The sequence below is a fragment of the Oryctolagus cuniculus genome, chromosome 6 (assembly GCF_051225735.1).
Source record: "Oryctolagus cuniculus isolate XC-2025 breed Fujian yellow rabbit chromosome 6, ASM5122573v1, whole genome shotgun sequence".
Lineage (NCBI taxonomy): Eukaryota > Metazoa > Chordata > Mammalia > Lagomorpha > Leporidae > Oryctolagus > Oryctolagus cuniculus.
Window position 1 is genome coordinate 94837797 of NC_142872.1, and position 26960 is coordinate 94864756.

The 26960-nt window shown below is 38.0% G+C and overlaps 2 protein-coding genes across 10 annotated transcripts in view; one reads left to right on the forward strand and one right to left on the reverse strand.

Moving 5' to 3' along the window:
• Positions 1-26960, forward strand: part of C6H8orf34 (chromosome 6 C8orf34 homolog) — a 498572-nt gene that overhangs the window by 253420 nt on the left and 218192 nt on the right. The window lies entirely within an intron of this gene.
• LOC100346954 (large ribosomal subunit protein eL24-like) lies at positions 17010-17540 on the reverse strand. Its single transcript, XM_051843822.3, has one exon. It carries the CDS (start codon positions 17527-17529, stop codon positions 17056-17058), a length of 474 nt encoding a protein of 157 aa, XP_051699782.2. The 5' UTR covers positions 17530-17540; the 3' UTR covers positions 17010-17055.

The following is a 26960-nucleotide window of genomic DNA, read 5'->3' on the forward strand; positions in this document are numbered from 1 at the left end:
GCTGGACCAGGCTGAAACCAGAAGTCAGGAATTTCATCTGAGGCTCCCACATGGATGACAGGAACCTAAGAACTTGGGTCGTCTTCTGCTGCTTTCCCAGGCACATTGGCAAGGAGCTGGATCAGAAGTGGAGCAGCTGGGACTTGAACTGGCACCCATATGGGTTACCAGCAGTGTGGACAGCAGCCTGAAAGTACTTATCTTTAAAAAAATGCATTTCCCCCCCCAAATTGTATCTTTATATTTCTTATCTAGCTGTTTTCTCAGAATATTTATAAATATTTAATAATGCTTTCTATAAACAAGTGGAATACTTTTTTCCATGTAATTACTACTCAAAATATATTGTTTGATTCAGGACTATAAGTAGCTTTCAGGAGTTTTTAGAAATACAAGATATCAGGCATCATGCAAACCTGTTGAATCAGAACTTTCATTTCACTAAATATCTAGCTGATTCATATGCATATTTGATTAATTAAAAAATAAAAATTTAAATCCACTTTTAAAAGGGAAATCACGTGACTTAAATATATATTGTTATCGTAAAGTAGAGGAGAAAAGTCTATGTAGTTTTCATGTCTTAAATATGTAACAAATCATTAAAGTTCTCTTTAAATCAATGTAGTTTTTTAAACATTTTTGACTTGCCTTATGTTACTCATTTGCATTTGGAAGTGACCAGAATATATTTGAAATTACATGTTACAAATGGGAGGTTTTAAATTGTTAAATTTATTATTAAAAAAGGAACAAGGCAAGTTTTTGTACTCCTTAGAGCTTAAAACTTGATAGACCACCAGGGGGTGCTAATGCTTTTGATATGCATTTTCCAAATATTAAATCTAGATAAAATGAAGTTTTCAGAAAGAAGGGAATGAATATGTGAAACATGTGAGTAAACCCTTTAAAGGAAAAAAAGAATGATGCAGGCTGGTGAAGTTGAAACCTGGACTGGAAATTTAAATTTGTTATATGATATGCTTTTATGCAAAAGGAATAATTTTTAAAACCTTACTTCATGGTTCTATGTTTTGAATCTTTTTGCAAAGTTAGAAGAAAATATTTAGCATATAAACATTAAAGAAAACATGCTGAAACATGACAATTCTCTTGTGAGACCAGAATTATGGGAGATTATCTTCTTCTGTATACTTATGTGTATTTTCTGTTTTATTTTCCAATATTTTCATGGGAGATTTAGTTTATAATGTTCTAAAAAGATATAAAAAATGAAAGAAGCAGCAGAAAAGAAAGAGAGAAAGAAGAGAGAGGACTCCTCTGCCAGGATATTTTGTGGCTAACACTGAAATTTTATTGAGAGTTCCAAATTATTTAAATATATTTAGGACTCGAGAAAACAAAGCATTATTTTTATGAATAGGATTACATAACGTTGACAACGCCAAGTACATCCTCAACTTGCTTGTCTTCATGCGGTTCATAATGAGGCAACAAAGAAAATAACATGACTTCATTTCAGATTCTTTCTTAAATCAGTTTAACACTAGACATGATTTCAAGAGGATCTTCTATTGACTGAGACTGAACCCAAGTGACTACAAATGTGTTGCTCTGGCAGAATATACTCCATCTTTTTATCTCAGGAGGGTACCTACCATTGGTGTGACTGTCTTAGTACATCTAGAACAAACTTGGTGTCCCATAGAGGTAAGTTTTTAAAGAAGTTTCACTATTATGCTTATAAGTAATTTAGGTCCAGGAGAAAAGAATAACAAAAGAATTATAGAAAAATATTTAGTTGAAGACATCTGTAGTGCACTGTAGAATAAATATGATGTGTAAGTGGATGTGCATATGTTTATGTATAAATATATCTATAATCTGAAGAAGAATCAAACTAGTTTGTAGGTATTGTCTTGGTTTGCCATTGTTTTTCGAGTAGTACTATATACACACTTATATTTACACACATTTATATATACACATTTAAAAATTACATACACACATTTAAATACACACTTAAATGCTAGTAGTGTATTTAAATTTCAAACCTAAGTACATTTTATTAACATTTGATCTATTGCTCCACTACTTATGGCATAAATTTTGCTTTGAGGAAGAAAATGCTAAATCAAGATCTACAAGTAAATAATATATCACAACTCCTACCCTTACTCCATTTACTTTGGTTTTGGAGTATTGGTGAGTATCAGTCCTTGTTTCTTTAACAGGAAAATAACCTTTTATTCCTTCTTTGTCACGTATCAGAGCTCTTTACATGCTTGTAGAGCATAAGCCTCCCTCACTAATATAGCATGCCTCAGGTCTTCCATAATTGTGCAGAAAACAATGTTGAGAATCAAAGAATGACACCTATATAAGTTGTCCTTATTCCAGGCTCTGCCCTCTGAGTTCTGATCCCCATAAGTTCTGACACTTTGATTTTTGTGATCACAATCGTGCATGATTTCCTGCTGCTTCCAGGAATGGAAACTGCTTTTACAAGGCTCATCATGATATGACTGAGAGAAGCTGATATTCCTAAATGATTTTTATCAAATTCTTTGAGAGCACAAAATGCAAATAATTTGATAAGAGCAGAACTTAAAAATTTTCTTTCCACTGAACAGGTTTAGTAACCTAACCTAACTTTTCTTATCCTCATGTAAAGACACATTAATTCCAAAGCACCTACTACTTCATTAATTATATTCCTCTTGAGTTTATAACTTCCCAGACAGTATCTGTCTCTTTACCAAGTAACCTTTGACTACTATCTTGTCCTTTAATACCTTTAAGATCTAGTATGATGGTTTATCTTTCCTCTGTAAAGAAAAGTTGCAAAGTGAACTTTCTTTTTCTTTTTTGGTTAAAAAAAATACCTTCTACCTTTGCTAGTCCAAGTGTGCTTTTCAGGTGAGCAGCAGCAGCAGCAGCATGACCTGGGAGCTTGCTAGAAATAAACACCTGTATCTCATTCTCATTCATGGTCTGAAGGCTTGACTCACCCGGGAACTGCTTCTAAGGGCAGGAATGACTGAGCACATGAATTTTAAAATGACGATGGCAATTATACAGCATATGTACTACTACTTTCCTCTACTGCAACTTAAAGATGCACTGGTTGTCAGTCAAGGAACATGGCGTTTATCTCCTTGATCCTAGACTCTGCCTGAGACACATTTCTAACCCCAGTACTCTAAGTAGTCTCTAACCTAGATTCAGGTTAAACCTATTTATTAGACTATATATAAGCTGTCTATTCCCAGGTTATCTATTTTATTCACACTTAGAGTAATATAAACCAAATAAATTACTTTGTAAAAAGCTGGTCAACCCTGGAAGACAGATTATGGCCCAAATATGTGGCCCTCTGCCTCCAACATGGACTGATTTCCAGACTCCTAGCTTTTGTGTGACCCAAACCTATCTGTTCAGTGGAATAAAACAGCAGGTGGAATATAACTCTCTCTCTCTGCCTCTCTCTCTTCTCTCTGCTTTCAAATAAATAGAGGTCGGTGCTATGGTATAGTAGGCTAAACCTCTGCCTGTGGTGCTGGCATCCCATATGGGTGCCATGTCTTGGCTGCCCCCTTCCAATCCAGCTCTCTGCTATGGCCTGGGAAAGCATTGGAAGATGGCCCAACTGCCTGGGCCCCTGCACCCACATGGCATATCTGGAAGAAACTCTTGGCTCCTGGCTTTGAATGGGCCCAGTTCTGGCCTTGCAGCCATTTGGAGAGTGAGCCAGATGATGGAAGACCTTTCATCTGTCTCTCCCTCTGCCACTCTACTTCTCAAATAAATAAATAAATCAACAGAAGGCTACTCATAGGGATATTAAGATGAATAGTCATAGTAAGTAAATAGATAATGAATAGCAGTAGTTCATATACATATACAATAAATGAGGGAGGGTTATTCATTCCAAGAATGAAAAAGAATATATTAGACAAAATCCCCACAGGCCAAAAGCTTATTTGTTTTCCTAAATAGAGAAACAGAGTATCAAAGGTTTAAGAAATATGAGAAATCACCCAATCCCTATTTTTAAAGAAAATAGGAAAGGACATCACAAGTGCTAAATAGTTTTGTTATATAGTCAGTTATATTGTATTCCATTAATGTTTAATCATTAGAGCTGATTTTTTCATGTATTTAATTAAAAGTAATAAAAACACCAAGAAATTTTATAGTGAATACTATTGATATAATTATAAGGTTATACTTATGGCCCCAACAAGTTGATTAAAGTTCAAGCTTTAACTATTAGAGTCAGAAATAAGCAAAGGTCCTGAGAATGTTCAGTGGAAAAGTTTCTACTATTTAGCTTATGTCTACTAGTATAATTGGCACCTAGTACTAATAACTCATAAGAAGATAGAATTAATTGCTTCTGAAAAAATGGGAAATTAAAGAATTTTTGTTTTTCGCTTAAATAAAACACAATACTCTCCAGAGATAGATTTTCTCATGTGTAATGAAAAGATACTGATTTTTCTGATGATGGAGTCGGCTGCTCTGTAGGCTTCGATACTGTTGAGATTAGGAAAAAAATCTTTCTCCATTTTAAATTCCCAGGGCCTACAATGTGTTTGGACCCTAACATGGTAGATCAGTGAAATTAAGTGTTGAAAAAACTCTTGCATTTCAAGTGCAGAGTGATTTAAGACAGGGAATTAAGTGTGTAGGGGAGGAAATAATTTTCCTCAGCGCTTTTAGTGTCTCCGGCTAGGTCTTCAAGCTCAGGAGGACTCTCAAAGATAAATTAATAAGAAAAGCATAATAAGAAAAGCATACAAGTTTACTTAGTTGCATGTGACATGGGCCTTTATAAGGAAATGGAGACCTAAGAAAATAATCAACATGCTTTTTGTTTAACTAATTCATTTATTTACTTTAAAGTCAGAGTGAGAGAGAGAGAGGGAGAGAGAGAGAGAGAGAGAAGGAACCTTCCATTAATTGGTACACTCCTAGGTGGCTGCAATGGCCAGAGCTTGGCCAGGCAGAAGCCCGGATCCAGGAGCTTCATCCCTCTCATGTGGGAGGCAGAAGCCCAACCACTTGTGTCATCTTCTGCTGCTTCCCCAGGCACATTAGCAGGGAACTGGTTCTGAAATGGAGCAGCCCGTATACCAACCAACTCCCGTACGAGATGCCGGCATCACAGGCAGTGAGTGCCTTCACCAGCTATGCCACAACACTGGCCCTTACATGTTTCTTTCTTATGCAGTGGATAGATATGGAGAAATATGATTTTGTTAAAAAAGATTAATCTAATGCTAATAAACTGGGGAAAACTTTGCAAGACCTGTTTGTGCAGCTCTGAGTATGTGTTCTTCAGAGATAAGGTTGTCTCTTTCCTCTACGTATAGGAAGGGCACTGCTACAGTGAGGAGCCAATAATCTGCTTCAGGGAAGGTCAAAACATTCATCCTAGGGTTGATGAGCTGCTTCAGGGTAGAAGAGTGAGGGACAGGTGGGCAAGACTACCTTACTTCTGATATTTTCTTAAATGCTAAGAAGCCATATTTTGGGGCAACGTGTCTTGAATTCCATCAGATGCTAGCAAAATTATTGGAACAGACTGGAGAGTGAAAGTCAGGGTTTCAGGTTTTCATATTATTGCTGAACAGCTGTATTGCACTTTGTGAAGCTGCTGCTGCCAGACTGTCTCGCAGTCCCAAAGCTGATAACTGGCAGTGGCGTGCAGAGGGAAGCCAGCCACTTCCACCTCTCCATCCCAGAAGGCTGTTTTACTGCAGATAAAATGGCCTTTATCATGCTCCCAACTTCCAAATGTCTTACCAGAACATCTCTTTGGCAGAACTAAATTTCATCCATGATTGTAGCTGCAAGAGAGTCTTAAAGGAATTCCTGAACTTCCAAATCCAACAAAACATGGAAAAGCATGGGTGCTGAGTAGTGCAGGAGAAGAATAAAACAATTTCCAATGTACTGATCTCAGTCAGTAAAAGGGCCGGGGTAGGGGGGGGAAGGGAAGTTTATTAATGTGTGAGTGTGTATGTGTGTGTGAGAGAGAGAGAGAGAGAGATTCTCTGGGGTGTCTTAGTAATGCAGTAGATCTCAAAGAAGGGGCCCAGAATTAGGTCTTACATTATGTCTTCAACTGCAAACAATGGGAAAAGGGTGAGGAAAAGACAAGTTAGGAGGGGGTGACTAGAAAAAGCACAAGGTTTGTTCTTGTAGATCTACCACTATTCTTTCCACATTGGTGAGTGACTTATTGTCATCCTTCTCTTCCTGACCCAGGACAGAGAGAACCTTACAAATGGAGCCTTCTTTTTTAAAAAAGAAAAATAATTTTCCTTACAAAAGTGTAGCGTACTGCTGGTGCCGTGGCTCAATAGGCTAATCCTCCGCCTGCGGCACCAGCACACCGGGTTCTAGTCCCGGTAAGGGCACTGGATTCTGTCCTGGTTGCCCCTCTTTCAGGCCAGCTCTCTGCTGTGGCCCGGGAGTGCAGTGGAGGATGGCCCAAGTGCTTGGGCCCTGCACCTGCATGGGAGACCAGGAGAAGCACCTGGCTCCTGGCTTTGGATCAGCTCGATGTGCCCGCCGCAATGCGCTGGCCGCGGTGGCTATTGGAGGGTGAGCCAACGGCAAAAGGAAGACCTTTCTCTCTCTCTCTCTCTCTCTCTCTCTCTCACTGTCCACTCTGCCTGTCAAAACAAAACAAAACAACAACAACAACAAAACAACACAAAAGTGTAGCATAGGTTGTTTTCAGAGTTTCTCCTGTGTCTGCTGTTTCTCCAAATAATCCTTATGACAAAGATGCACGTTTAGGTGGTTTATTCTGGTCTACAAGAGTCATATTTTAGGGTGGCAAATGCACATCTCATACATCAGAAATAGAAACTCCGTGCAACTTTGCCTGGAGGTCCTTGATTCTAATAAATACTTTTAAATCTCAAAAAAAAAAAAATAGACAACAGCCAAGACATACAGGGAAATATTACATATAGCTGTCCTTTGTGATCCATGGGAGAATTCATTCCGGGGCCTCAGGGGTATCAAAATCTGCAGGTGCTCCGGTCCTTTCTATAAAATGGCATAGCATTTGCATCTAGCCTATGCACATCCTCCTGGACAATATAAACCATTACCTCTAGATTACTTATCATATCTAACACTATGTAAATACTATGTAAGTCATATTGTTTAGGAAAAATGAGAAGGAATAAAATCCATAAATGTTTAGTAAAGAGAGGAATTTTTAAAATTATTTTGTGGGCTGGAATTGTGGTGGCGCAGGCAAAGATGCCATCTGTGACTGACATCCCATATAGATGCTGGTTCTGGTCCTGGCTACTCTATTTCTGATCCAGTTCCCTGTTCCCTGTTAATATATCTGCAAAAGCAGCAGAAGATGGCCCAGGTGCTTGGGCCCTTGCACGTATGTGGGAGACTTGGATTAAGCTCTCGGCTCTTGGTTTCAACTTGGCTCAGCCCTGGCTGTTGTGGTCATCTGGGAAGTGAGCCAGTAGATAGAAGACCTCTCTCTCTGTCTCTCCCTCTCTCTAACTCTGACTTTCAAGTAGATGAATAAACCTTTTAAGAAAAGTTTTCAAACCATGGTTGCTTGAATCTACAGATGGTGAAATTAGAAATAAAGATGAGTCAACTGTATATTTAATATTTTTAAATATTTAATCCAACTTTTCTGAACTGTTTTTTAGCTAGTAGTCACCTTCAACTGTGTTTTAGATTTATTTATTTATTTTTATTTGTTTGAATGGCAGAGTGATGGAGAGAGAGGGAGAGAGAGAGAGAGAATGATTGATTTTCCATCTGCTGGTTTAATGCCCTAAATGCCTACAACTGCTAGGGATGGGCCAGGCCAAGGCCAGGAGCCAGGAATTCCATCTGGATCTTGCACATGGGTGGCAGGGACACAAATACTAAAACCATCGCCTTCTGACTTCCATGATGCTCATTAGGAGGAAGCTAGATCAGAAGCCAGGTGAGGACTCAGTTCCAGGAATGCAGACATGGGATGTGGGCGTCCCACCTGGTGTCTTAACCCACTGCACCACAAGTCTGCCTCTAATTTAATATTTCTAATAACTTTGTTATTCCAACTTTTACTGGAGCTGAGTGAAATTAAGTCACTTGTCAAACTTCATATAGCTAGTAGATGACGGCTATAGTCTGAAAACTGTAGTTTTCATTTTATTTGAACTGCCATAGTTCAAATAAACACAGATGTTTAAGTCCTAAAGGCATAATTTAATGATACTTAAAGGGTGGAAATGTAATCCAATTTTGGGATTTAAGAGGTGAGTCTAGTGAGAGATCCTTGGATAAATGGGGGAGTGTCCTAAAATTTGAGTTTGTTCACCCTCTCATCTTCCAGGCTCACCACTGACATCCACTACTCTTTCTAGATGTCAATTAATGGGACTGACCAATCTTGGACATAAACTCCCAAACTGTGAACAAAATAAACCTTTTCTGTTTCTAAAGATGATTGCCTCAGGTATTTCATTGAAGTAGTGGAAAGCAGACTACTACAGTGACAGAGAAAATAATTTTTTTTAAAGAATTACTTTATTTATTTGAAAGGCAGAATTACAGAGAGAAGTAGAGCCAGAGAGAGAGAGAGAGGTCTTCCATTCCACTAGTTCACTCCCCAAATGACTGCAACGGCCAGAGCTGAGCTGATCCGAAGCCAGGAGCTAGGAGATTCTTCTAGGTCTCCCATATGGGTGCAGAGGCACAAGGGCTTGGACCATCTTCTACTGCTTTCCCAGGCCATAGCAGAGAGCTGGATCGAAAGTGGAGCAGCCAGGACTTGAACCGGCACCCATATGGGATGCTGCTGTTCCACGCTGGGGCTTTAACCCTCTGTGCCACAGTGATAGTCCCAAAAATAATTAATTTTTAAACACACTTTTCTCTGAATCCAAAACCAGGCGTGGTGCTAACCTTAATGAATTATTTAGATAAATAGTAAGCCAGATATTTAGATTTCTGTCCATTTCCACATCCCCATAGTGATATTTTTCAGTATACTAATCCAATTCCATCTCTTTAGAAATCAACAGATATGTAGGTAAATGATTCTCCACAATTTTATGTCATAAACAACTGTGAAGACTTTCTTAATTTGTAAATACTAGTACTTAAAGGATTGAAGATTATAATGATGGCTTTCTCCAGATTTTTAAAGATTCAAAAAAGTTTTAAAACAATGTGATGGTCTTATTTTCATCTTGATTTGAATTCTTCAAAAGGACAGATGAAACTGACACCTTGCAATGTTGCATAGCACACAATCACCTGTTTAATGCAGACGTGATGTGAATGGCTTTTTACTGATGGTTACGAATGTTAAACATGTTACTTAATCACGAAAATTTTCAGAGTTCTAGATATTTGTATAAATGTTATCTGCCATGTGAAAATGATATCTGAATCATGGATGAAAAAAGTTTAAACATTGTTGATGTGGAATATTATGGAAACTATAACTGAGGACAATATAACTGTGGACAAAAATAACTGAGGATTCACGGATTATCATTTGGTACATTATTTCTTTTTATTATTCAAGAACTATTTATTGTTCTATACTTACTGTTACTAGCACATTGCATGGGTAGAATTAGAAAATCTCTTCCTAAATGGTACCTTCAGATATAGCCGCTCCATTTTGTCTGCTAAACTCAGTTGAGATTGTTACAACAGCCATCTGTCCTGATAGAATTCTCCATGAGAAAAAATACTGGATGGAACCTGATCAAAGAGTGAATGTGAATAGTGGAGATAAACCAAACAGCACTGCATGTGGGTATCCTCTTTTCTCAGTGGGTGAACTGTTTAATCCCACCAATTGAGATATAACCTTCTATGAAAATTGTACTTAGATGCATTTAAATATCCATTTCCTTGTGTATCTTTGGGATACATACACATATACATTTCTATACCCCCGGTATCTTATCCCTGGAGTACCAAATGCACAGAAAGAGCAAATGCACCACGGAGAACACAGCTGGGAATCATTAGTTGTAATCATAGCCGGGATCAAAGGGAGACCCGGCAGGTAGAATGTTCTCTCTGACAAAACTGTCCAGAAATCTGGAAAGAGGAACATTGTTTAAAACGTAGGTCTTCAAATAAATCATGAATGCAACTTCCTCTCGTCTTAGTTTTCTTTCATTTCTGATTTTTTAAACCTGGCTCTTACTTGCTTAAAAATGGAATATTTGGCATGATAAAATAATAAACATGAATGGAGTTGTGATGGGACTTAAAGAATTCCATAAAAAACATGGACTTAGATATAACCCTTTTCCTTTGGCTCTGAGGCCTGTTAACTGTCATACAAACATCATCTTTTGTTTGTTTGTTTTAAAGTGAAGACGTGGAAACAGGGCTAGACAGAAATAGAATCCCTGGAATCTGATGCAGACCTGTCACTGTTTGATCTCGGGGAGGTTGCTTGATCTCTCTAGACCTAAAATATTAAAGTTTGTGAATTGAGACCCTTTTTAGTCATAAAACCTTGTCATTGAGCTTAAAGCTCAGGGGAGGGGTGGGAAAAGGGTGATTCCTTTCCTGCTAGTCATAAAGGGCCAGAGCCAGCATCCCTGTAACATAAGACTGGTTAACAACAGAGACTCGATAAATTCACTTGATCACGGGTTTGCGAAACACAGGAAATTTCGGATTGAAGACACAATGATCAGGGGTGAACTGGACTCAATGAAACATGGACTCAATGAAACATGGACGTCCATGTGAAAAAGATGAGTGGACAGAGTATGATCCAGTAGTAATAGGCTGAGGGAGTGGACAGGCAGCAGGGGCATTCTGCTCAGGTTCTTGGCACCTCTGTGCAGCGTTGCTTCCTCTCCAATAAGTGGCAGGACCCTTTCTGGACTGGGGTGTTATGACCTACATTCAGACAAGGCAGATCAGATTTCCTTATGGCCAACTCTTCCATGGAAAGGTTTGTGACATTTAGAGTAGCATTTTTGGATTCGGGGGAAGTGGGGTTTTTGTGTCTGTGACTTGCCTTGGGAAAGGGGAGTTCTAGTTGCCATGGTTTGCTGTGTGGTAGAATGAAAGGAATAAACAGGCAAGGAGTAGGTCAAAAAGAAGCTTTGTTTCTCAGATCTTCACTTTGGGGTGATTTTCTGGATCCCAACATCAGTGTTGGATGGGATGAAAAAGATCTGAAAGTCTGAAAAGTGAACTTAGATTACCCTTGGGATGCTTACATTTCCATTTATTGAACCAAATGGGAAAATTGGCAATGTGGTGAGTGGATCTATAGATGAAAGGGAGAAAGAAAACCACAACATGACTTCTTGGAAGTGATAGAGCAGTGAAAAAAGCTTTGAAAGATAGGAATTTCATGGGATAATTTGTGAATTTAGTTTGGTCAAGGATGGGTCAAAAGACAATTTCAATACATGGTTAAATAAAAAACTTGGTTGTAGATTGAATAAAAAGGGCATATTAAACAAACCATTGAGGACACTGTTACATGGTAGTCTGTATTTTGTTTTGCCATAAATTACAATATGTGTTAGTTATCTACATTGCATAACAAATTATCTAAAAATTTAGTGGCTTAAAACCATAAACATTTATTATTTCACAGTTTGGGTGAATCAGGAATTTTGGTGCAGCTTAGCTGGGTGGCTTTGGCTCAGAGCCTCTTATGTAGTTACAGTCAGTGTGTCAGCCAGGCTTGATGGGACTCACTCATGTACCTAATGGGAGGAAGCTTTACTCCCTCACTGCATACATCTCTCCCTAAGCTGTTAAAGTGCCCTTGTGGAATGGCAGCTAACTACCACCAGAAAGAGAGATCCTGGTGTGTGTGGGGCAGTGGGGAGGGAGAAAGAGAGAGAGAGAGAGGGAAAGAAACAAGAGCCACAATGCCTTTTATGATCTAGGCTGAGAATTAACACGGCAACACTTTTGCCATATTCTATTACTTAACCAGTTCAACCTTAACACAATCTGGGAAAGCAATGACACGAAGGTATAAATACCAAGAGGTGGGATATTTGGGTACATGTTTGGAGGCTGGCTACACAAATGCAGAATGCAATACTAAGGACTAAAGATGGATGAGATTTTGCTCTAAGTATATATACATGAAAAGGGGAGGGGAGATTTTATAGAGAAAGATACAATATACAGCTGGATTTGATTATGCTCTTCTGTACATTAAAGGGGGAGAACACACATATATTTATGGAATTTACAAATTGCCTACTCCTCTGTTATCAATAATATTTCAAGGAAACATCAAAAATCCTCCCTGTTGTTAGATGTTATTCAATTTTTTTTTCCTGTTCAGTCTGTCTGACTAAGATCTTATACCATGTGAAGATGGGCCTGTTTTACCATTTTATTGTTGCTTGCTTATGTTTTCATTATTAGTATTATCTTTAATCTGTTATTTCTATTCAGAAATCTTTTGTACTTTGAGAGGGCTAATTAGTTAAAACTGTACAATAAAATTTATTCATCCATCCAGATAAACTGTAATGTGCTGCAACTCTCCAAGAAATGCACTGTTGACTGGTTGGCTCACTGGAAATTTTACTCAATTATAACTCACTTTCTTTCCTAGAAATGTTATCATTAGCATGAGCATATTGAGAGTACCATTGTTGATCTAGTTTATGGATAAAGAATTTCTTAAAACTTATTTTGCTGTGATAAGCAAGGAATAGGCATGGATATAGATCATGATTCAGAAACCTTGGCCCAAGGTCAAATCCAACTTTTCACTTGTTTTTGTAATAAATTTTTATTGGAACTCAACCACTGATGTTTGTTTACATATTTCCATTGGCTTCTTTTTTGCTGTAATAGCACAGCTGAGTTGCATCTTTTCTATGGCCTGTAGATCTAAAATATTGCATGGCCCTTAAGAGAAAATGTATGTCAGCCTCTTTTTCGTTATGTTAATTTTTTTCCAGGGGCTGTTGCAGTGGTGCAGTGGGTTAAGCCACCGTCTGCAGTGCCGGTATCCCATATGGGCACCAGTTCAAGTCCTATCTGCTCCGCTTCTGATTCAGATCCTGATAATGTATCTGGGAAAGCAGGAAAGGATGGCTCAAGTGCTTGGTCTCTGCACCCACATGGGAAACCCAGATAAAGCTCCTGGTTCCTGGCTTCTGCCAGCCTTGGCTGTTGTGACCATTTGGGCAGTGAACCAGCAAATGAAAGAGTTCTCTCCTCTCTCTGTTCTTTCCCTTTCTTGTTGTAACTGTGATTTTTAAATAAATTAGTAAATCTTAAAAAAAAGTTTAAAAAAGAGAAAAAAATTGTTCTAGAATCAGGCAGATTCTAAGACAGCTCAGCCTAGTGATTAAAGACACAGGTTTTAGCTGATCAGATCCTTCTGTGAACTAGCTCTCACACTCTGGCCTTGTGATCTTGGGCTGGTTATTTCATTTTCTTGGAGTCACACTTCTATTATCTGTCAGAGCAGAGAGGATAAAATGCTATGTGTCAAAGTGACTAATTCAGTGCAATATTAGGCACTGAATAATGGCAAGCTTTCAAGACACATTATTTAACAGATGATCTTTAAGAAATAGAAATAAATTCAGTGCAGATACCTTGCTTTTTTTTTTATTATGTTTTGCTATTCCTTTATAGATTCTGTGTTGGATAGTTTATTTCAACCTAGATCTTAAGTGGGTTTATCAGGAATTGCCTTTGGTCCTTTTTAAACATTTTGTCAAAACCTCGATGATGACAGAGGCAAGTTTATCATATTTGAGGGGCTGGTGCCTTGGCTCATTTGGTTAATCCTTCACCTGCAGCACCAGCATCCCATATGGGTGCCAGGTTCTAGTACCGGTTGCTCCTCTTCCAGTCTAGCTCTCTACTGTGGCCTGGGAGTGCAGTGGAGGATGGCCCAGGTGCTTGGGCCCTGCACCCGCATGGGAGACCAGAAGGAAGCACCTGGCTCCTGGCTTCAGATAGGTGTAGCTCCGGCCATGGCAGCCATTTGGGGGGTGAGCCAACGGAAGGAAGACCTTTCTCTCTGTCTCTCTCTCTCGCTAACTCTGTTAAACAAAAAAAAAGTTTATCATATTTGTGATTAACACAAAGTTAGGAAAGGTAGACAAATGTTAAAAACAGATTCAAAATAATATAGATTCTTATATTCATTTAATCAATAATATTTGTTAAGTTTTCATCAGATACTCTTCAATGGCATAGAGATTGTGGTAAATAAGCATTTTTTGCATGTTGGGGAAAGCAAGTTTCTCTAGGAATTTATTGAAAGACAATGAGGGGCCTGTGCTGTGGTACAGCGTGTTAATGTCCTGGCCTGAAGCGCTGGCATTCCATATGGACGTCGGTTGGAGACCTGGCTGCTTCACTTCCGATCCAGCTCTCAGCTGTGGCCTAGGAAAGCAGTAGAAGCTGGCCCAAATGCTTGAGCCCCTACACCCGCATCCGAGACCTGGAAGAAGCTCCTGGCTCCTGGCTTTGGATTGGTGCAGTTCCTGCTGTTGGAGCCATTTGGGGAATTAACCAGTGGATAGAAGATCTCTCTCTCTGCCTCTCCTCTCTCTGTATAATTCTGACTTTCAAATAAATAAGCAAATCTTTAAAAAAAAGACAATGAGAGTAGAACAACACATGGAAAGTTATAGCAAATGATCTGTAGACAAATGAGCTGTAGATATTAGTCCCTACCACAAAAGTCTAATGGGTGGTCATAAGCTTGATGTTTTGTTTTTTTTCTTTAAGGATTTTATTTATTATTTTAGAGGTAGAGTTACAGACAGTGAGAGGGAGAGACAGAGAGAAAGGTCTTCCTTCCGTTGATTCATTCCCCAAATGGCCACAACGGCTGGAGCTACACGGATCCGAAGCCAGGAGCCAGGTGCTTCTTCTGGGTCTCCCATATGGGTGCAGGGGCCCAAGCACTTGGTAGGCCATAGAAGAGAGCTGGATTGGAAATAAAGCAGCCAGGACTAGAAACAGTGCCCAAATGGGATGCTGGCACTGCAGAGAATTAACCTATTGTGCCACAGTGCGGGCCCCATAAGCTTGATCTTTATGCATGTACAGGACTGTCATAGAAAACTGGATAGTCCCAGTAGACATTTCACTCAATGATACCTTTTTTTAAAGATTTATTTATTTATTTGAAAGTCAGAATTACACAGAGAGAGAAGCAGAGGCACAGAGAAAGAGAAGTCTTCCGTTGGCTGGTTCATTCCCCAGTTGACTGCAACGACCGGGCTGAGCTGAGTTGAAAATGGGGACTTGAACTGGTGCCCATATGGGATGCCAGCACTGCAGCCAATGGCTTTACCCACTACACCACAGCGCCGGCCCCCTCAATGATGCCTTTAATAATAAAGACAGAAAGTTGTTAAAAGACTGGTACCATCTTTGCACTGAGAAGATCTTCCAGAGGTGAGCGCTCTCTAATAATGGTCTAGATCCAAGGTCAGTGGTCTTTCATCGTAAAGGACTAGATCATAAATATTTTAGACTTTGGAGGCCAGGTGTTATCTGTTGCAGACTCCTGCACCCTGCTGTTGTAGTGCAGAACAACCATAAACAACATGTGAATGAATGAATGTGAATATGCTCTAAAATACCTCATTCTTAAAAATAAGCAACAGCTTAATTTTGACCAGTGAATCACAATTTACTGATCCATGGACAAGGCTAATTCACAGTCCATGAAATGCAAATGGCTAAACACAGACAAGCAGGCTATCAATCCCATTAACTATGGAATCCGAGAAAAAACTAGATTCTTAACCTAAGATTCTTTGGAAATTAAGGTTGCTGTTAACAGTAGCTAATTATTGTCTATCTCTCTGTCTATCTATCTACCTATCTACTTATCTATCTATCACCTATCTCTATCTATGAATTCTTCTCTTCCGTATTTCATTTATGTGACTTCTCTCCTATTTAGCCAGAGATGTTTATTTATATCAGAAAGTTTCTTTTAAAAATATTTATTTTATTTATTTGAAAGACAGAGTTACAGAGAGAGGTAGAGACAGAGAGAGAGGTCTTCCATTTACTAGTTCACTCCCTAGATGGCTGCAATGTCCGGAGCTGCGCCAATCTGAAGCTAGGAGCCAGGAGATTCTTCTGGGTCTCCCACATGGGGACAGAGTCCCAAGGACTTGGGTCATCTTCTATTGCTTTCCCAGACCATAGCAGAGAACTGGATTGGAAGAGGAGCAGCTGGGACTAGAACCGGTGCCCATATGGGATGCTGGTGCTTCAGGCCAGGGCTTTAACCCACTGTGCCACAGCGCTGGCCCACTATTATATTACAATTTTATGGATCTCAGATCTTTCTCATCATTCAACCAGTGTCCTTAAGTATTGATTTTGACATAATGGTTTCACTTTAATTTATTTCTAATTATTGTTTAATTTCCTTCAAAATATTCTGTCTAAGCTAAAGGTTATTTGATAGTAATTCATTTTGATTACAAACAAAAGGTTTTTTTTTTCTTTTTCTTTTGGTTATCTGTTTTGGGGGCATAGTTTCAATGTTTATTTATTAGGATTTATTGAATGTTATCTGTCTTTGAAAAATATTTTTAGAATGAGTGTTCCTACATTGTGCTTGGTGATATAAAATGTTTTATATCTGTTTATTGAATGTAGTAAGTATGCTCACAAATATTCTGCTTCCTCCTGACTAATGAATTCCTGCACTTATCTCTTAGATTTTTCTCAAATGTTGTTTTTCACCTTTAAAGATGATGCTAGATCCATATATGGGATGGGGATATTGATTCAATCTTCTGAATCTAGTGTTTCTTTATTTGAATACAGTTCTCTGTTTCTTCTTCTGAAGTTTTATGACATTAAATTCTCTTTTATCTAAAAATATTAAAATTAGTACTCTAGACATTATTGGCATGACAATTCATCATTAATCTTTCTGTTCTACTTTTCTGAAATTTTCTTCTATGTATTTCCAGATTTTAGCCAGTACCATTCTGGATCTTTTATAAATTCACCCTGAGAATCTCAGACTTTTTTTTTTCATACTCCAATTTTTTTTATTTAAAAATCTGATGCGCCAACTTAGCGTTTTCCACCAACTCGGGGAGCAGAAACCTTCACAGGTTTTACAATCTTTTGCTTAGGTGCTGCCTTTGTAGGAACCTTAGCAGCAGCCATTGCTGTCTTTTTAGAAGCCTGCTTAGCCTTTTTGGCTTCCTTGGCAGCCCTGATAGCTTGTTCTCGTTGAGCCTTTCTAACTTCAGGTTTCTGATTTCTCTTGGCCATTATATCAGCAAGAGATGCACCAGTGATGGCTCTCTGGAATTTGACTGCACGACGAGTTCTTTTCTTTTGAATTTCTTCCGACTGCCCCTTTTTATGTTTTCTTCTGTAGAGGACAGTCCAGTTTATCTGCCGAGGATTTCTCTTGGAAAGAAACGCACACTCGCATTTTGCGTTAAGAAATTGGAAAACCTTCCTGTCGGTCCTGGCATAGCGCCTCCCGTGTCCGGGATAGATCTTATACCCGCTGAAACTGCACAGTTCGACCTTCATGGCGGCGGCTCCCCAGGCGAGAATCTCAGACTTTTGAGTGGTGAATTTAGCCCAAGTACCTTCATGTGAACAACTCTCCAAGCAGGGAATATTTTTATTATCTTGTTTTAAAATTTCTATTTATCATTTATCATTGTATTTTTTCTCCTTTTATACCTTCATTGGGATAGATCAACTTTAATCCTGCTCATTTAAAAGTTATGCATTTTATTTTTATCTTACATTGTTTTCTTTTTGTTTATTAAGGTCAGTGTGTATTTTTATCTTTCCTCACCAGTTTTTGAGCTAAGATCAGTGTGTTTGCTTGGTATCACTTCCTTTTGAGTTCCAAACTTATTGGGAGCTCATTGAATGTCTTAATCTAGTGTTTAGTCCTGAATTTTTACAATTAGTAACCATAAAAATTTGTTTATAATAAACCTGTCTGAGTAATTAAGTAATCTTTATCTCTCAAATACTTTTAACATTCTCTTTGATTCATTTCTCTTCTAATAGGCTACTTTTACAGTTCTTTCAAAGATCTTTGGTTGATTAATTTTGGGGGCTTCTCTGTCTAAAAATATCATTTAAAATATACCCTTACTTTAAATTAGTGACAGTTAAAATTATAGTTGAAATATTTTCCTTTAAAAATATGTAAATATTGTTTCTGATAAGAAGTCTCATGTTGCTTTGTTTTTTGTAGATAATCTACCTTTTTTTTTCTCTCAAATCCTTCAAAATTTTCTTAGTCCTCAGGATTCTTGTATTTCCCTATAATGTATTTAAGTGGTTATAAATTTGTTTCCTCTAATATATGCTGGAGATATTCTCCAAATAAAACATTTGGATGTGAGAATGTACATGTGCAGGAAGGATTTCAGGCACTATTTCTCTAGATACTGAATCTTTTCCAACATCACCATTTGCTCTTCAGTCAAGACTTTTATCTCACATAAATTGACACTTATGCTTTTATTTTCCACATCTCTTATATTTTTCTTTATCTTTCATCCTTCATCCTTCCCTGAAATAGTCAGATGCTTAAAACTATTTTCCAGAACACTACTTGATTTATTTAAGTGTATCTGTTATATATTTCAAAATTCAATTATTTATTTCAAATACTACATGTTTATTTATTTATTTATTCATTTATTTGAAAGGAAGAGTTACAGAGAGGCAGAGGGAGAGAGAGAGAGAGGTCTTCCATCCACTGGTTCACTCCCCGATGGCCCCAATAGCCAGAGCTGCACAAATCCGAAGCTGGAAGCCAGGAGCTTCTTCTGGGTCTCCCACACCAGTGCAGGGGTCCAAGCGGTTGGGCCATCTTCTATTGATTTCCTAGGCTTTAGTGGAGAGCTGGATCAGAAGTGGAGCAGTAGGGTCTTGAACCTGTGCCCATATGGGATGCAGGCATTGTAGGCTGCAGCTTTACCTACTACACCACAGTGCCAGCTCCTGTTTATTTTCACATCCAGTATCTTCAAAGAGACTTTTTCTATTGTAACTGCTAGTATTTGCTACATGTTTCTGTAATATTGCTCTTTCTCTCTGAAGACATTTATTATGTTCCTTATCAATATTTTTCTTTTTAAATCTTTCATTGGTAGAGATTATCCAGTTTATGCCCGGGTACTTATATCCCTGGAACATATAATATTTCTCTCCATGTCAGTTCATGTTCCCTTTGGCTGATTTGATGGACACTATTTCCAGATAAGTCTTGGGGTTTCAGAAGGAAGTAGAATAGAGAATTTCTGGTGTTGCTACTCTCTTTTTGTCCTGTCCACACTGAACAATCATCTTCCTTAGATAATTCATTTTCTAGGGCCTCCTTCATGTTATTGTCCTTGCCCTGAACACATTTCTTTTAGAAACTGGTGTTATATTAAAATACATACACAGGTGTTGGTATCAAGAAGTATGAAGGGCCAAAGATTTTTTCTCCTACTTGCAATTTAATAACCTAGTCTGCTAAAGCTTCCAGGATGCTAGCAGAATACCTGAGACTCCTGCACATTAGAGAAAAAGGCCAAGTTATTACTCAAAGCAATAGTAGCAGTTAGACTATTTGCATATCCTTATGCTCATTCCTTATGCCTCAGTTCTCACATGTCCATGATGAGGCCAGCTGATCCCTGTATACCTGTTGGTTGTGTCCAAGAAATTAACCTCAAGCCTAGAAAACTTCAATCTTTCATAAAGGCTAGAAGTAAGCCTGCTGAAGTTTTGTCCTGGAGGAAAACATTATCTCTGAACAGTTCTGCCTTCTATACTTCTGTGAGGTCCTTTGTGTCCCCAGGCTATCTAAGAATACAAACATCTTTGAAAAGATAAAAAATTATAGAGAACTGTTTCCTAGTATAGGTGGATGCAATATTTTAAGAATCCACTTGGGGGACTTCCCAAGATATATATTGTTATTTATCCTTGATGTACACGTCTGTGCACACTTTAGTTGAGGATTGAACTTTTTTAAATTTATTTTTACTTAAAATGATGTTATTGTAAGAATATTGATCCTTGGAACCACACACACTTTCAGACATGCTTCACATGTTAATGATTTTTCTAAGGATTCTTGACTAGACTGCCATTCTCTTTCAAATACACCATATGCTTGTAGGGTATCTTTGGAAATATCAGTCATTGTTTAGAAAACCAAATATGAATAAAATAAAATCTCAATGATCTCAAATGGGATTTTGTGTTTCAAAATGTGCGAAAACTCAAATGAAACTCAGCATAAAGTTTTTAATTAGAATCCTGATCTCAGAAGATGAGTGATGCTATCTATCACTGAGCAGGATTTTAGCCTACTGTCATGAATGTGCTCCCCAAGTCAGAACATGCCCCCTGGAACAATGGGTGTGATAGGAAAAGGGGCCATGTGTCAATCAGGAAGCGCAAGCTGGGGCTTCAGAGGTGAAGTTGGGGCCCATGTACATTCTCAAATGGATTGCAGATTGGTTTTCTGACTAGATTTCTATGGATGGAATTTTTTTATATGTAGGACATGGGAAGGCACTTATTTCTTTAAATGGTTTTATAGGGAATATCTTCATCTTCTACACAAAGTGCCCCATCCTTACTGCTTTGGAAGAGTGGTTGAAGTGTAAGGGCATGAACTTTACATTGAAAATCCATCTGTCTGTTTCTCTAACTACAAATCCTGGGAAATCAGAGGAGCTTTAATAGATTCATCCTGCAGTTCACATAATACATATGCCAAATCAGCATGTGTGTATGTATACTGATGAAGGAAATTTAAATGGGCTCTTTCCCTCATTATTTTGATATCCAAGGAAGAACCCCCAAAGGGACTCTCTTTGTTAGAAAACTGATATTGTAAGAGCAATGTTTCTCATGTTTCAGATAACACTTTTATACTTTGCTTTAAGCCTTAAAGTAATATAACTACTAGGAAAGAGTAACTTTTTTTTCCTGTTTCTTGTCACAGTCTGACAGCCAGTAAGTAGTGTATATATCTTAGTTCTAACTTTGTTTATACTGATAAAAAAAAGAAGGTGGTGAATATTTTACTTTAAAACCAGGAAATTTTTCTTCCTGGATCTAAGTTGATTAAAGTACTTTTGAATTATGACCTTCCTTTTTTAAACCATGTTGAAGAAAATTAATATTTTCATACAAGTATAATTTACAAATTGAAAATATAACTAATTAATCATTTTAATTAAAAAGTAATGTTGAGCTGAGATGATTACTTGTACATGTTTCTGTAACATGCACCCTCCTCATTCTTACCATACCAATCAAAACATTACAGCTGACCAAGGAAGAGAGTGACAAACTTCCTTAATCCTTGATGCATTTCCGCTGGAAACAATGCAGCCAAGATCAAAATGATGACTCTAGAGATCATCTTCAACTCTCTTCTTTAGTCAGTAACACACTCATTAGTATCCCCCCAAGTGTCTAAGGAGAGTGCTATAGTTTGAATATGATTTTGCCTCTTAATTCTTGCAGATGTTTAACCCTCAAGACATAAATTATAGGACTGGTAAGGTGGAGACTCAATCCAGTTACAATGTTCAGAAGATGGGCATAGAAGAAGGTCCTTAGATCATCAAGGAGTACCCATGGAAGGTAGTTGTTTGGAGAGAATTGCCTGTAAAAGACTGAGAGGTGGGCCGGGATTCTGTCTCTTCTTTCTGGTTTGCCCACTGATCATTCCTTTGCACCTATTCCACCATTGCCAGCCTACTGGCCCACCAGACAGCTTAACAATGGGTCCTTCCTGATCTTGGACTGTGAGCCTCCAAAATCAAGAGAAAAAACAAACCTCCTTCCTTCACAATATTTATCTTAGATATTTATTTGTAATAATGAAAAGATCACTCATACAGGGAATGTGATGATGATATTCTAGCAACATGACATTTGTGAATCTTTTTGTTACTGGGGATCCAAAGCAAAAGCAAAGGCTACCAAGGGTTGTTGGGAACCTGACTCATATCTTACACCTGTTACCATCAGGCTAATTCCTGAACAGCAATGGGCACCAGTGGATGAGACCATGGCATAGCTAATCTTGCTGTCATACATGTAGAAACATGGAAAATGGCATTATGGTATCAAGAAATAAAAAGAAAGCAATGAAGAATATATTTTCCTTTTATGACTACTTGTGGCTCCATCTCTCCCCAGTTCTAAGAAACGTTGGTTCAATTAATAAATTATAGACATGCTTTAATCTCTAAGATATCCCTTTTCATATATGAAAAGAGGATTCTAACTAAGGGGAGAATAAATACATTCAATGAAAACATGTCAGTTATTTTTAGGGAAAATATATGTAAATAGAAAACCTCTATAACATTAACTTAAAAAAACGGTAGGATAAGTGAGAGGATTTTGTTTTGTTGAAGAGCTGATAAGATTGAATATATAAGAGAGATAAATTTTAGGCATTTACTTTGCATTTTCAACTTTGAGAGAACATGGAGATTGTGAAATTAGAGATAAAAAGGGAACATAAAAATATAGTGTGATGAGATTTATTTACTTGAAAGGCAGAGACAGAAGGCAGACTGACAGACAGTCAGAGAGATGGAGAGATATCTCCCTTCTGCTTACCCCACGAATTCCTGCAACAACCAGGGTGGAACAGACTGAAACTAGGAGCTGGGCACTCAACTCAGATCACCCAATGTAGATGGTAGACATTATGTGCTGCCTCCAATGGTGTGCAAGAATGCAAAGCTAGAATGGAAACGAGAGCTGAGACTTGAACCCAGGCACTACTCTGAGAAATTCCCAAACCCAGCATGGTGAGATTTCACTGGAGCTGGAGAGGAAAAGGAAAAACCAAAGTGGAAATTAAACTAGGTAAGTTCAATATTCAGAAGTATCATATATAATTATAAATTTGAAGCAATAAAGAACAAAAACCAGCCTCCAAAACCACGTAAAATAGCTAAAAATCATAAAATAATTAGAAATAAATTTTTAAAAGTTTCAAAGTCCATACTGTTAAACATACATATCTATGAGATATTAAAAAGGACTGAAGTAAATGGAAACACACATCATGCTTGTGAATTTGATGAATTAATCTTGATATTAGTTTAGTTATATGTATAATGCAAGCTCAATGAAAACCCAAACATGCTCTTTTATAGAAATTGACAAGCTGTTTCTGAAATTTATATGGAAACACAGAAATGTTGATAGCCAAAAAGCAATCTTAGAAAAGAACAAAGTGAAACTCATACTATATAAGTTCAAATTCAGCAATTACAGTAATCAGGACAGTGCTGAGTTAGAATAAGATGAGAAAAGTAGGTCACTGGAAAAGAATCAAGAGGATAGAAATAGACCTTTGCATATATAGTCTGAAAAGAAAGCCTTTTAAAAGAATTCTGCTTGATGAAAATGAAGCTGGATTCCTTCTCCAAGCAATACAAAAAATAAATTCAAGATACACCTATAAGAGATAAACTATACTTCCAAATATAAAAGCTACAACTATAAGACTGAGAGATGAAAATATAGGCTAATATATCCATGCTTTGGCAGAAATAAAGATTTCTTAGAGAGGACAAAAAATATCAATTATAAAAATGTAAAAAAAGGAACCCCATTAAAATTAAAATATTTTGTTTTTAAAAATCATTTTTAAGGAAATAAAAAGGTTGAAGAAAATATAAGTACATATATACATATATCATATTGTAAAAACATACGTATGTGAGTATATATCCCAGTACTTCCTTTTAAGCATTGGCTAGAGGTGGACATAGCTTCCTGTTGGGCTGTCCCGACACCATCTGTGGGGAAGGAAGCCAAGTGTTGACTAGTCTGGTCTCACACCCCCTTGTTAAGTTCAGCTCTCCACTAGACCCCTGAATGGGAAATTGAAGATCACTGTCTCTTGAGCCCATGGAAATCATAAGGCAAGGGGCAGTTTTCCTATAGACTGTTGGTTAGGGTAATGGATGTTTTGTCAAGAAAGCTATCTATTTCAATACTCATCCTTTTCCTGTACCTTTAGCCAGAACAAATATGCTTTGTAGGAGCTTATTTTATTTATGCTTATGGGCATTCTACATTTAAAGCTTCCATGGCATACTCTCAAGCATTTATGAAAGGCAATAAGGAAACCCAGGGAAATCACTGTGATGTCATTCCTCAATTCTTGAGGTTCCCTATTAGTGCACTCTTTCTTTTCCACCTTTCAAAATCTCCCCATGTTTGCTTATTATGTTGTGTTCAGGTTGGTGAGACGGAATGTAGCTACACACTCATGGCTGGAAGCAGAAACCTCCTCATTATCAAGGAAAGCATAAAACTACACAACCACTTTGAGAAAAGGCTTCACAGCTTCTCCTGAAGTTATATAACACTTACTTGGTCACCTTGGCAATTAAACATATGCTTCTGTTTTTCCTCTCCTAGGTATAAATTATGTATGCCTGTCTATATTCATAATATATTTCTTTGTAATAGTACCAAATACAGACAATGCATATGACTATTGAAAGAAAGGAAAAACAAATTGCGGTACTTTTATAAATGGAATACTACCCTGGTATGTACAACCGTATGAATGAATTCCTATACAAAGAAACCATGGTGTATGATTTCATTTATGTGAAGTTCTAGAACTAGTGCAAGTAATTTATGGTGGAAAAGAACAGAATCAGAGTAGGGCAAATAGGTGCTGGCAGGAACAGCGAGAGGAACTTTCTTGATTGACAGCATAGTTCTATACTTTCACTGAACTGTTGGCTACAGAATGAATAACTAAACTCCTAAAAATTACACTAAAGATCTGTTCATTTCACTGCATTTGAATTTTATCTCAATGAAACAAATCTTTTAGATAAACCGGTGCCCTGTAGTTAGGTGCATATACATTGATAATTGTTATATCTTCCTGTTGAATTGTTCCCTTAATCATTATGTAGTGTCCCTCTTTGTCTCTCTTAACGGTTTTTGTGGTAAAGTTTATGTTGTCTGATATTAAGATGGCTACGCCCGCTCTTTTTTCATTTCTGTTGGCATGGTATATCTTTTTCCAGCCTTTCACTTTCAGTCTGTATGGATCTTTGTTGGAAAGATGTGTTTCTTGTAAGCAGCAAATAGATGGGTTTTGTTCCTTAACCCAATCAGCCAATCGGTGTCTTTTAACTGGACAGTTCAGGCCATTCACATTCAATGTGACTAATGATAAGTGGTAACTTTGCCCTGCCATTTGCCAAAGATAAGTTCTAATATATGCTTTGAATTCCCTGTGATCTTTTGCTGTGAGGTTTCCTTCCTTGGTTTCCTTCCTTTACCTTCTTTCATGTTGATGACTGTGTTTCTGTGTTTCTGTGTGTAACACATCTTTAAGCATCTTTTGCAGGGCTGGACGAGTGGCGCCAAATTCTTTCAATTTCTGTTTGCTATGAAAAGTCTTTATTTCACCTTCATTCACAAATGATAGCTTTGCAGGATATAATATTCTGGGCTGGCAGTTGTTCTCTCTTAGTACCTGGGCTATATCTTGCCATTCCCTCCTAGCTTGTAGGGTTTCTGATGAGAAGTCATCTGTGAGTCTGATTGGAGATCCTCTGAGAGTAATCTGACGTTTCTCTCTTGCACATTTTAGGATCTTTTCTTTATGTTTCACTGTGGAGAGTTTAATTACAACGTGTCGTGGTGAGGATCTCTTTTGGTCGTGTTTATTAGGGGTTCAGTGAGCTTCCTGTACTAGGATGTCTCTGTCCTTCTCCAAACCTGGGAAATTTTCTGCTAATATCTCACTAAAAAGGCCTTCTAATCCTTTCTCTCTCTCCATGCCTTCAGGAACTCCTAGAACCCGAATGTTGGTTTTTTTAATAGTATCCTGCAGATTCCTGACAATATGTTTTAGATTTCTAATTTCCTCTTCTTTTCTTTGGTCTGACTGTATCCTTTCCTGTTCTCTGTCTTCTAAGTCCGATATTCTCTCTTCTGCTTCACCCATTCTGTTTGTAAGGCTCTCTATTGTGTTTTTCATTTGATCTATTGAATTCTTCACTTCAGTCACTATCACAGTTTCCTGTTGTACTAGTTGTTTCGTTTCATTTTGATTCCTCCTTAATATTTCATTTTCACGAGAGAGATTTTCTATCTTGTCCATTAAGGATTTGTGTAGTTCCAGAATTTGTTTTTGAGAACTTCTTAATGTTCTTATCAATTTTTTGAGATCTGCTTCTTGCATTTCTTCTATGTCATCATCTTCATAATCTTGAATTGGGGTGTCTTTTTCATTTGAGGGCGTCATGGTGACTTCCTTGTTTTTATTACCTCGGTTTTTGCATTTGTTATTTGGCATATTGGAGATATTTGGTTTCTTCACTGTGGTGCTTTTTCTTGTTATACTATGACTCTAGATTAAGTGGACTGTCTGTTTTTGATGGAGCCTTAGGGCTTGAGATGGGTGTGGCCTGAGAGCTCTGTTTGTTGTGCCAAAGGTGACACTCCCAGGTTAGGCATGGTGGACCTCTCTCTCTCTTTTTTTTTTTTTTTTTTTTGATTCAAAAGGGAAGTAATTCTGCACAGCTGAACGAAGTTGGAGGTAGTTAGCAGGCAAATGATATACCCACAGGAGCCAGAGATCGGAAGCTCTTTCCCAAGGACCACACAGGGAATCTGTTCGGCCCTCAGAGTGGGCTCAAATTCTCCTTCAGTCTCCCACTGGGTTGCCAAAGTTACGGAATTGTAGCGTCTCTGGAGAGTGCTCACGTGAATTCCATGAGTTCTCTCCCCCACCGTCTCTTTTTTCACAGTCTCAGTTCAGTAGCACCACAAATTTACTAGGTCCTAATCTCCTGTTAATTCGCCCCGCCCAGAGTCAGGTTTTTCTGCTAGGCTCAGGGCCGGTGCAGACCTGAGGTCGCTCTGCTTATGACGTATGTCCAAGATGGCGCCTGCTCTTTGTCTTGCTCGCCCTTGAGAGG

What these genes read in the sequence shown, in the direction of transcription:
- LOC100346954 (XM_051843822.3), bottom strand. Translation starts at nt 17,529, where the DNA reads ATGAAGGTCGAACTGTGCAGTTTCAGCGGGTATAAGATCTATCCCGGA.